Here is a 12484-nt window from a genome sequence, read left to right as displayed (position 1 = left end):
TCTTCAGTATTATTGCCAGAACAGTGTCAGGGCCCATAGCCTTTGCACTATCCAGTACCTTCAGAAAAGCACCCTTCCACTGCTACCCTCTGTCTTCTATGACCAAGCCAATTCTGTATCCATCTTGCCAGCTCACCAATTTAAGATTTTCAGCTGGGTTGACAATATAGCTCACTTACGCATGCTAGAAGCTACATATATTCATACACAGGGACCTGTCCTCTGCAGGTAAAAGAAATACGTCCAGTCATTGCACCTTCTTTGAATTAAACAAAAGCATGGGGGAACAATAACTCCCTGGTGCATTCTCCATGGCAGCACCTCAACCAATCAGAGCCAACTTATTAACTAATCAGCACCCTTTTCTTATGCTGTATAAAAATTGTTGTTCCCTTTGAAATTTGGCATTCTTGTATCTGTCCTCATGAGTGCAAGATGGAAAGCTTCAACAGCATTTCTATTTTTTTTAGCAACATTCAAGAAATGTAAGTGCTCTGAAATGGTCAATCTGTTGTAAAAACAAACATCCATTTCACTAACCACATCAAAGACAGCTAATCCTTCAATAACCTCTTAAAAACTGTAAATTAAAATGTCTACACAGCCCCCTGCTGAGATAAGTGTTTTTGGAGCTTTTGAAACTCAGCCAAGCATTCTAAGTGGGCTCAGCTATAATAACAAACCCTGAAAATTGTAAACAATAGAGTCTATTGAAATTGAAAAACCAGATGGCCTTTCTTTTCTAAGCTACACCAGCTATCCTGTCAATCAAAGCAATCCAGGAACAGGTGTGCTTTTTTCTCTCTCTTAGTGGAAGTTGATGAAGTTTTTGTTTCAATTTTAAAGGGCTCTGGACCTTTAAATCACTTCAGATTATTGCACTAGAAAAGCTGCAGCATTGATTTCTTCAGTTTTGAATGCAGAGTAGCATTTTTCCCAGTGGGAAAGTAGTCTAATGTTCTTGTGACGACCTTTGACCAAGAAGCAGTACAGTAAGGAACATGTGTAATTTATTTTAATTGTTGGTGGAATCTGTAGTTGTTTTTAAGAGTCTTTGAAAATAACTTTTAAGAGTTTGTGCCAATTGTAATTTTATTGGATCATAAATTCTGGTCCATGTGACCTTGAACTGGAATCAGTCCTATTGCAGGTATACATCATTATTAAGGCCCTAAACATGATTGTGGATTAAGTAGTTGATGGGTAAAGCTGATACATGAAACCAGATTTGACATCTGAAAAAAGTTAGATTGCTACCATGACATGTGCACAATCTTTGTAATTTCATCCACCATGCTGATGTCTGTTGTATTGTTGATGAGGAAATTCTGGAACCTGGGATGACAGTTGGTGGGAGGTGATTGCCATCTGATGGAATGTGTGCATGCTGTGATCTGGAAGCTGGTGACAATGCACTCATACATTTTATGGTAAATTACAATGTTGACCATACTGCTCATTAAGAGCTCCCAGTACCTGTTCTCTACCAGTGAGGGCTCAAACCTTGTAAGCTTGTCTAATATTGTCTAATTGGAGGGAAGGGCAGGTTAACAGTATCTCCTTTGGGTCAGTTAACTCCATGATAAACCAGGTGATAGAAGTTTAGAATCAAATCAACCCAATGAAATAGAATTGGAAATCCAATGACATAGAGATTATTGTTAAAAATGATAATTATGGATGAAAACTGTTTCTCATGATAATAAATGACAGAGTAACCAAAGCGAAAAGTACTTTTGAAGTGTTTTAATGTAAACTTCCAGAGACAGGGTGGTAATTGTTTTTTGAAATTTAAATGATATTCAGGATTTTCAAGACCTTCCTAAATCATAGCTTTTGAGTTCTGTTCCATGACACTGAATAAATTGAAGAAAATAACCATGCATATTTTACATTTTAGTGCATTATCATTATTTTTCATTTTGATTTTCTGAGTAGCCATGTCCAGGTATCAAAAACATTTTTTTTAATGTAAAGGCAAAGTGTGTTTTCCTAGCATAATTAACTCACCATAGTAATGGTGTATTTTGTTCACCTAGTTTCCTCACCATGATAAGATGCTAGTAGCAGGATGTGGAAGTATTAGTATATAATAAATATTAACAGGAAGCCCACCATTTGGTGCATCATCCAAAGTAAATTAAAACACTTTCTATCATAGTTATAAACACTTAGATTGTTACTGTAAACTACAGTGACAAAACTTCCATTGATAACACAATTGACTCTTAAAACATATGCAGTATGACCACAAGGTGCAAAATTGGGAGCGTTCTCTTATAACTGAGATTACATTTTATAAATCCCCCACAGAATTGTTAAAGTTCCTGAATCAAAAAAGTGTAAAGCTCTTTCAGAACATGCTCTGCTATAATGTTTTTTTTTAGCAGATTATCCAGAACATGTGCTTTTAAAGATAAATCATAAAATCACCATAATTGTTATAACAATTTATAAACAATAAAGTTTAGAAATGGACAATAGGTTTAAAGACAATTATTTCAATTTAATTCTGAAAAATTGTGCCATTTTTTATATAGCATATTAAATTATACAAAAACTATTTTTTAAAAATTGTGCTTTTCAATTATCACAATGGTGATTAGCTGAGATTTGGCAGATAATCATAAGTGCCTTTAATGTGGTTATTCCTAGTAACGTAGCTTCTAGACATATTCATTAGAATATTAGGGCATGTCTATACATGTTACTAATTTAAATTATTGTGTTTTAGTATTTTAATCCATTTTATGTTCATTGTCTTATCATTTTTTAATTTACTTTATATTTTCTCATGAAAAGAATTCATCTACACTAACAAAGATTCCTACCTCAAAATTATCTTCCCTCCTCCCTGAAAGACCCAATTCTACTTGTTCTGCTGCTAGAAAAGCCTTTATTGACCTAGATTATTATCCCACACGACCCTCGTCTGCTGGCCCTAGGGACTCATTGACTGAGCAACCCGTAAGACAGGTAAGATGAACAAATGGTCCAGGATGGTAGTCTTGTTTCTTACATTTTTGTATTTCAACTTGGAATGCAAATATAATGATGCTATTTTAATTATTTTGGTATAATTATCTGTCACTGTTAAAAAGATGGTGAAATATTTAGCTTTTTGCATGTTCAGTAATCAGCCAGCTGTTATAACTGCACTCATCATTTTTGCTGAGTGTTAATCTTATGTTGCCGTTGACCACTCAATTAAGATGACAAAATTTTCATTGCAGTCTTGCCTGGTATTTGTACTCGGGCTTGAATTTAATGCAACTAGTTCCCTAGCTAGGCTGGGTTCTGTTAACTAATGAAAGAAAATCTTTACACCAAATGAACAGTGCTGGTTAGGTGCACAAATAATATGTCATCAATATGATGAAAATAAAACAGTGCAATAATGATGGGAGAAATTTAGGATACATTTTATTTTCTTCAAAAAGTTGCTCTATGTTCTCATTCAATCATAACATTCTATCAGATCTGACAGATGTCTTACTAACCTAAAGATTTGCTACTGGTGATATTAGCAAGTAAATCTGTATGAATTTGTATGGCATTCTTTTGTCCACTGTGTTAATGCAGATACCGTCTAGTATATTTTAAATGGATCAATGTCTCTGCTAAAATGATGAACATTTGCAGGGGTACAAAACATGGAAGTGTTGTGAACTGTGAGGATGATAAGTGTAGAATTTCAAGAATTCATAGACAGGTTGGTGGAAAGGGTGGATGAGTAGCAAATGAAATTTAACGCATAGAAGTGTGAAGTGCGGCAAGAAAATATAAAATAAAGGGTACAATTCTAAAGAGGGAGGGAATTCTAAAGGAGGTAGAGGGATCTGTGTGTATGTGCATAAATCATTGAAGGTGTAGGACCAGGTTGAGGAGTGGTGAATAAAGCATACAGCATCCTAGGCTTTATTAATAGGAACATAGAGTAGAAAAAGCAAGTTATGTTAAACTTATTTAGAATACTGATTCAGCCTCAGCTGGAGTATTGTGCTAGGCCTGGGCACCACACTTTAGAAAAGATGTGAAGGCATTAGAGAGAGTGCAGAAAAGGTTCACAAGAATGGTACCAGGGATGAGGAACTTCAAATATGTAGATAGATTGGAGAAGTTGGGACTGTTTTTCTTGGAGAAGGTTGAAAAGTGATTTGATAAAGGTATTCAAAATCATGAAGAGTCTGGACAAAGTAGGAAGGGAAAAAATGTGCCCATTAGTTGAAGGATCGAGAACAAGAAGGCACAGATTTACAATTATTAGCAAAAGAAGCAGTGGTGACATGAGGAAAAATTCTTTTCACGCAGCGAGTGGTTAGGATCTGGAACCACTGCCTGAGAAAGTGGTGGAGGCAAATTTAATCGAGCATTCAAGAGGGAATTGGATTGTTATCTGAAAAGGAAGCATGTGCAGGGTTATGAGAGAAGGCAGGGGAGTGGCACTAGATAAATTGCTTTTACAGAAAGCCAGCATAGACACAATTGGCCGAATGGTTGTAACAATTCTGTGATAGGAATTTATTAAGTATTCATTCATGAATATCTGCAACAGTAATTTTTTATTATTATTTTGTGAAAAATGAAACATTTGTATTGTTGTGCAAGTTTAAGACAAAACAAACCATGAAATCTATTTTGTGGTTTTGCAGTCTAGGCTTTTGAGAATCTCTCATTGGGTCCCTTATTGAATGCCAATAACATCACTCTCTTCCAACAAACTCATTGGTGAATGTGCTGCATTAGATATCTGTTCTTTTATCAATACGTTTTTCAGTACAGTGCGGAGACTTGTTTTTGCAGATTTCTCTGCAGCTATTAGCTCTAATTCTCCATATATCATCTAAATACATGATTAGCAAGGCATAGAGTACAAGAGCAGGGAAATTATGCTAGAACTGTATAGAACACGAGTTAGACATCAGCTAAAGTAGTGCATACATTTCTGACCATTGGATTAGAGAGCGTACAGAGGAAATTTACAAAGATTTGCCAGGTATGGAGTTAGATATGAAGAAAGGTTAGATAGGCTGGAGTTGTTTTCATTGGAACATTGGAAGTTGAGGAGAGATTTACTTGAATAAAATTTTGAAGGGTTTAGGTCGGACTGGAAAGATCTATTTTGGTTGGCAAAGAGGTCAATAACTAGGGGTCATAGATTTAAAATAATTAGTAAAAGGATTAGAGGTGAGTCGAGACCTTTCCTTTCAGCCAAAGAGTGATAGGGATCTGGAACACTCTGCCTAAAAGGGTGGTAGAGTCAGAAACCCTCATTGCATTTAAAAAAAACACTTGAATATGCAGTTAAGATGCTGTAGCCTGCAGGGCTATGGACCAAGATCTGGATGATGGGAATAGGCTGGATGGACATGTTGGGCCAAAAGGCCTCATTCTGCACAATAAAGTTTTCTACGTTTGTATGAAACCTGGAATACCTGAGGGCAGAATTTATAAGAAGGCACTTTTGTAAAACTATTAATAGCCAAGCAGTTGCTTGAGAAAGTATCATTTGCATGGATCTTTGGATATGGAGAGGTAGAAAGATTTGACCTTGTTTTAACGATACTATGAAACCACAATGATGCTTGGTCAAAAAGTGGGCTCTATTTTCTTTTAAAATATGCATAATGATTTCAATTGTGTCATTTAAATTTTACTAAAAGTTTTTTCTTTAGAAGTGGAACAGGAACTATAGTAGAATACATTGTCTTATGTATATTATACTAGTATCAAAATCTATGTTGAACTGACAGGAAACCATCTGAAAAATCATTTAAGAGTCCTGACAGCACTACATGGCACTGAAAAGTATTCTGCTCCCCTTAAACTTTTAGATCCACATCCCTGCAGGTGTATGTGAGCTTTCAGAAATTGACTGCACTGTGGGGTTTTCTAGTTGTGCTTTATCAGTGAGTTTTAAAAACCTGTTGGAACTAAGAAGGCTCGTAACATCTTAAAATCACAAAATGCTACAGTCAGGGGATGGGAGAGGTGGGAGGGGGAGTTGTTTACAGAGTAATGATTTATTCTTGGGGAACAAGCTGAATGTTTGATTTCTCTTCGATTGATTAGCTCTAGATTTAGTTTCCAAATGCCTGGATGTTTGTTTCTGTTTCAGGCCACTGTTATTGAAAGAAGTTTTTAGGTGCTAATGACATAATTTGCTCTCTGCAGGATGCTGCAATGAGGAGCCCAGAGAAGCGTTCTGCCCTACCCAGACCTTCTTCCATCCTGTCCACTCGCCGGGCTCCACCAGAAGAAAAAGATGCACATTTTGTTCCTGCTACAAGCCCAGTTTATCCAGCACCAAGACGACCAACAAGTTAGTTTTTGTATTTAATTTTGAAACCTTAAGAATAACGCCTTTTGAATAATATGCCCTATAATATAGCATTTTCAATGCACGAGATGCAAGTGTTATACAGGAAAACCATAAAACATTACCATTGTATTTCCCATGTGTGCACTTTGTACTAATTCAACAATGTCAGGATGATTCTTGATATGCAGCATGCTCAGTATTTTTAATACAATTATATGAAGATAATTAATGTCAAGGAAAACTATAAATAGTGGCATTCCATTTTCAAGACCTAACCAGCATTGCAAATATAATGTTTATCTCCCAGGATAGTTATTTGGCTAATTATGGTTATTCCAGCTTTCACTAAAGCTGCCCAGGGTGTCTTTTAATGGTGTTTAATTCATATTGAGCAAATGGAAACAAATACAAAAGTATAAAACATTCACTGAATGTTGCTTAAAAAATATTGGGTTTTCATGTTGGTGTAGTTTCATCAGTGGAATGGTCTGACCTTCACTTTAGCTATGGTCGCATTTGATCATTGCCAATAGCAAATCAAGCTTTTGTTTTCCATAGCTTATTTAAACAGCAATGAAACCTTGTTTGCTGTGGCTTTAAAACAACAAATTAAGTCGGAATGTTTTGCTGCAAGACACAATTTTTAACATTATTTAGTTGACTCCCAAACCTCAATATTTACAAGGATGGATTTGAGGGTGAATATTTGGGGGGGTGGTGTGTGGAGGTGCGTTGGGGCTCGAAGGCTCCCAACAAGGTTGAATTTGAAAGCAGAATCTCATTATCATTTTTAGATCAGTTTTCCGCCTGGCGGCTGACCAAATTGACAGCTTGGCCAGCGGCCAAAAGGAAAGCAAGTGGTAGGATTCTGCAGCTGGGGACCCTTGGGGATGGAACCCAGCAATTTGGTGGAGAGGAGGTAGGTGATTGGGGTGGGGTGGAGAAGAGAGGACATTATAGTGGGTGTGGAGTAGGGCGCAGATTGGATATCAGGGCATGCACGGGGAACAGGGGTAAAAAGAGTACTTTGCCTCCCTTCTATCTCATAAGGAGTCCTGGGAAAGGCATTTTCCTTGTGGAGTCAGCAGTTCCTACCTCCTTTCTCCTGGAAAATTTGCACAGCAGTAGTGACTTTTACATCAGGTTCCCAGTTGTACTGTGGGAACCCAATTTAACTATGTTAATGAAATGTCCTGTCTCACCATGTCAGGTCACTCAAAAACCACAAAACCTGCCTTCATAAATATGGCAGTAGATGCATGCATGGAGTAATGATTCACACATTTGAAATTTTAATATACCTCCACCACCCATTGTTAATACCAAGGCCTATTCATCACACAATTTTCAAAATAAAAATCCATAATGTTAATAAGGCCCTCATAATCTTATAGGCCTTGGTACGAGCTTGGTCCAGTTTCTCCTGGCAGCTGGTTTCAACGTTAGTTTGGGACTTGCTATCTGTTCCTCTCCGAAGCTGCTTCTACTGGCAACACCTTTCAACTCTGGAGCGCACTGACCAAGTGAATCAAACTTTGTGGGTGTGTGTGTGTACGCGCATGCGTTCCCTCTCTGGACCCCTGTTGCTAGGCAATAGAACAGTTTTTTACCTTGTTGTTTTAATTCCCCTTCAAGAGTCATAAATCTTATTAAAAGGCAGGCGTCTTTTAAAGTGAAACTAAAACTCAGGTTTCATCCTTTTAACCCACAATTACAATTAAACTTAAACTCAGATATACCTCATTCCTAATACACCCAAATGCACATATGGCTCACTTAAACAACTTCTATTTCCTAACACCTTCTCCCTTGAAAGAAAGCAAGCTTCACAACAGTGAAGATTTCTTTACAATGGCCTTACATCTGCTTCATACAAACTTATCATAAACCTCTAACAAAAGCTTGTTACATATCATACGAATATATTTTCCATCTGGTTTCACAATTACATATAATGTACAATTACAAACATTTAAGTAAAACAAAGTCAATCAATATAAGAAGATTAGCAGAATTTGTACATCATAGCGTTATCATAACTCAGCCCTTATTTTTAGAAACATAGAAACTAGGAGCAGGAGTAGGCCATTTGGCCCTTCGAGCCTGCTCCGCCATTCATTATGATCATGGCTGATCATCCAACTCAATAGCCTGCTCCCGCTTTCTCCCCATACCCTTTGATCCCTTTCGCCCCAAGAGATCTAACTCCTTCTTGAAAGCATACAATGTTTTGGTCTCAACTACTTTCTGTGGTAATGAATTCCACAGGCTCACTACTCTCTGGGTGAAAAAATTTCTCCTCATCTCAGTCCTAAATGGTCCACCCCATATCCTAAGATTGTGACCCCTGGTTCTGGACTCCCCCACCATCGGGAACATCCTTCCTGCATCTACCCTGTCTAGTCCTGTTAGAATTTTATAGGTTTCTATGATAAGGAGACCAAAACTGCACACAATATTCCAGGTGTGGTCTCACCAAGGCCCTGTACATTTGCAGCAAGACATCCCTGTTCCTGTACTCGAATCCTCTGGCTATGAAGGCCAACATACCATTTGCCTTCTTTACCGCCTGCTGCACCTGCATGCTTATCTTCAACGACCGGTGTACAAGGACACCCAGGTCTCGTTGCCCATTCCCCTTTCTCAATTTATAGCCATTCATATAATAATCTGCCTTCCAGTTTATTCTACCAAAATGGATAACCTCACATTTATCCAAAACAAAAACAGAATTACCTGGAAAAACTCAGCAGGTCTGGCAGCATCGGCGGAGAAGAAAAGAGTTGACGTTTCGAGTCCTCATGACCCTTCAGTAGAACTGAGTAAAGTTAGGAGAGGAGTGAAATATAAGCTGGTTTAAGGTGGGCGGGGGGGGAGAGAAGTTGGAAGTTGGGGTGGGGTGGGTGGTTGTAGGGACAAGCAAGCAGTGATAGAAGCAGATAATCAAAAGATGTCACAGACAAAATGAACAAAGAGGTGTTGAAGGTGGTGATATTATCTAAGAAAATGTGCTAATTAAGAATGGATGGCAGGACACTCAAGGTACAGCTCTAGTGGGGGTGGGGTGGAAAGACTGACAGGGTATTACACTTATAGGCTTAAAAATAATGGAAATAGGTGGGAAAAGAAAAATCTATATAAATTATTGGAAAAAACAAAAGGGAGGGGGAAGAAACGGAAAGGGGGTGGGGATGGGGGAGGGAGTTTAAGATCTAAAGTTGTTGAATTCAGTATTGAGCCCGGAAGGCTGTAAAGTGCCTAGTCGGAAGATGAGGTGCTGTTCCTCCAGTTTGCGTTGGGCCTCACTGGAACAATGCAGCAAGCCAAGGACAGACATGTGGGCAAGAGAGCAGGGTGGAGCGTTAAAATGGCAAGCGACAGGGAGGTTTGGGTCTTTCTTGCGGACAGACCGCAGGTGTTCTGCAAAGCGGTCGCCCAGTTTGCGTTTGGTCTCTCCAATGTAGAGGAGACCGCATTGGGAGCAACGAATGCAGTAGACTAAGTTAGGGGAAATGCAAGTGAAATGCTGCTTCACTTGAAAGGAGTGTTTGGGCCCTTGGACGGTGAGGAGAGAGGAAGTGAAGGGGCAGGTGTTGCATCTTCTGCGTGGGCATGGGGAGGTGCCATAGGTGGGGGTTGAGGAATAGGGGGTGATGGAGGAGTGGACCAGGGTGTCCCGGAGGGAACGTTCCCTATGGAATGCCGCCGGGGGGTGAAGGGAAGATGTGTTTGGTGGTGGCATCATGCTGGAGTTGGTGGAAATGGCGGAGGATGATCCTTTGAATGCGGAGGCTGGTGGGGTGATAAGTGAGGACAAGGGGGCAGAGGCTGGTGGGGTGATAAGTGAGGACAAGGGGGACCCTATCATGTTTTTGGGAGGGAGGAGAAGGCGTGAGGGCGGATGCGCGGGAGATGGGCCGGACATGGTTGAGGGCCCTGTCAACTACTGTGGGTGGAAAACCTCGGTTAAGGAAGAAGGAGGACATGTCAGAGGAACTGTTTTTGAAGGTAGCATCATCAGAACAGATGCGACGGAGGCGAAGGAACTGAGAGAATGGGATGGAGTCCTTACAGGAAGCGGGGTGTGAGGAGCTGTAGTCGAGGTATTTAGTTGGTCAGCCATTTCTTTGTTTCCCATTATAAATTCCACTGAAAGGGACCTACATTTGTCGTCTTCAATCTTTTTCTCTTCACATACCTATAGAAACTTTTACAGTCAGTTTTTATGTTCCCTGCAAGCTTACTCTCGTACTCTGTTTTCCCCTTCTTAATCAATCCCTTGGTCCTTCTTTGCTGAATTCTAAACTGCTCCCAATCCTCAGGTCTGTTGTTTTTTCTGGCCAATTTGTATGCCTCTTCCTTGCATCTAATACTATCTCTAATTTCCCTTGTAAGCCATGGTTTGGTCACCTTTCCTGTTTTACTTTTGCGCCAGACAGGAATAAACAATTGTTGCAGTTCACCCATGCACTCTTTGAATGTTTGCCATTGCCTATCCACCGTCATCCCTTTAAGTAACGTTTCCCAATCCATCATAGCCAACTCATGCTTCATACCATCACAGTTTCCTTTATTAAGATTCAGGATGCAAGTCTCAGAATCAACTACGTCACTGTCCATCTTGATGAAGAATTCTATCATATTATGGTCGCTCCCCCCCAAGGGGCCTTGCACAATGAGATTGCCAATTATTCCTTTCTCATTACACAATACCCAGTCAAGGATGGCCTGTTTTCTCGTTGGTTCCTCAATGTATTGGTCCAGAAAAATATCACGTATACACTCCAAGAATTCCTCCTCTACGGTATTGTTACTAATTTGATTTGCCCAATCTATATGCAGATTAAAGTCATCCATAATTACAGATGTTCCTTTATTACATGCGCCTCTAATTTCCTGTTTATTGCCATTCCCAACATCACCACTACAGTTTGGGGGTCTATATACAACCCCCACTAAAATTTTTTGCCCCTTCGTGTTTCTCAACTCTACCCATACAGATTCCACATCATCGGAGCTAATATCTTTCCTCACCATTGTGTTAATTTCCTCTTTAACCAGCAAAGCAACTCCACCGCCTTTTCCTTTTTGTCTGTCCTTCCTAAATACTGAATACCCCTAGATGTTCAGTTCCCATCCCTGGTCACCCTGCAGCCATGTCTCCATAATCCCGTCTATATCATACCTGTTTACATCTATTTGCACGGTTAATTCATCCACTTTATTGTAAATGCTCCTCGCTTTAAGGCACAAAGCCTTAAGGCTTGTCTTTTTAACATTATTTGTCCCGTTCCCACTATTTTTCACTGAGGCCCTGTTTGATTCTTGCCCTTGATTTCTCTGACTATCACTTCTTATTCTGCTTTCTGTCTTTTGTTCTTGTCTTTGATTCCCCTTCCTCTGACTCCTTGCATAGGTTCCCATCCCCTTGCTATTTTAGTTTAAACCCTCCCAAACCTCTCTAGCAAATATTCCCCCTAGGACATCAGTCCTGGTCCTGCTCAGGTGTAACCCGTCCAGTTTGCACTGGTCCCTCCTCCCCCAGAACCGGTCCCAATACCCCAGGAATCTGAAACCCTCCCCTTCACACCATCTCTTCAGCCACGTATTGATCCAATATATCCTGCTATTTCTACTCTGACTGGCACATGGCACTGGTAGTAATCCTGAGATCACTACCTTTGAAGTCCTACTTTTCAACATACTTCCTAACTCTCTTTATTCTGCTTTTAGGACCTCATCCCTTTTTTTAACCTATGTTGTTTGTACCAATGTGTACCATGACCACCAGCTGTTCACCCTCCCCCTTCAGAATGTCTTCCAGCCGCTCTGAGACATCCTTGACCTTAGCACCAGGGAGGCAACATACCATCCTGGAGTCTCGTTTGCAGTCACAGAAACGCCTATCTATTCCCCTTACAATTGAATCCCCTATAACTATTGCATTCCCACACTTTTTACTTCTCCCCTGTGCAGCAAAGCTAACCGCGGTGCAACGAATTTGGCTGTTGCTGCTTTCTCCTGAGAGGCCATTCCCCCCCAACAGTATCCAAAGCAGTATATCTGTTTTGCAGGGGAATAGCCACAGGAGATTCGTGCACTGCCTACCTAGTCCTCTTGCTTTGCCTGGTAGTCACCCATTCCCTTCCTGCATGTGGACTC

General features: G+C 39.9%; 1 protein-coding gene across 1 annotated transcript in view; it reads left to right on the top strand.

The window, feature by feature from the left end:
* The window catches only part of LOC144686467 (microtubule-associated protein 2-like), a 355161-nt gene that overhangs the window by 302312 nt on the left and 40365 nt on the right, over window positions 1-12484 (top strand). Inside the window, exons 12-13 of the mRNA XM_078551724.1 lie at window positions 2803-2976; window positions 6175-6322. Of these exons, the coding sequence (XP_078407850.1) occupies window positions 2803-2976; window positions 6175-6322 (322 nt within the window). The remainder of the gene's footprint in view (window positions 1-2802; window positions 2977-6174; window positions 6323-12484) is intronic.

Source organism: Cetorhinus maximus, chromosome 11 (genome assembly GCF_964194155.1).
Source record: "Cetorhinus maximus chromosome 11, sCetMax3.hap1.1, whole genome shotgun sequence".
Classification (NCBI taxonomy): Eukaryota; Metazoa; Chordata; class Chondrichthyes; order Lamniformes; family Cetorhinidae; genus Cetorhinus; species Cetorhinus maximus.
The sequence above is the reverse complement of the archived record's forward strand: the minus strand, read 5'-3'. Positions and strand labels throughout refer to the sequence as shown.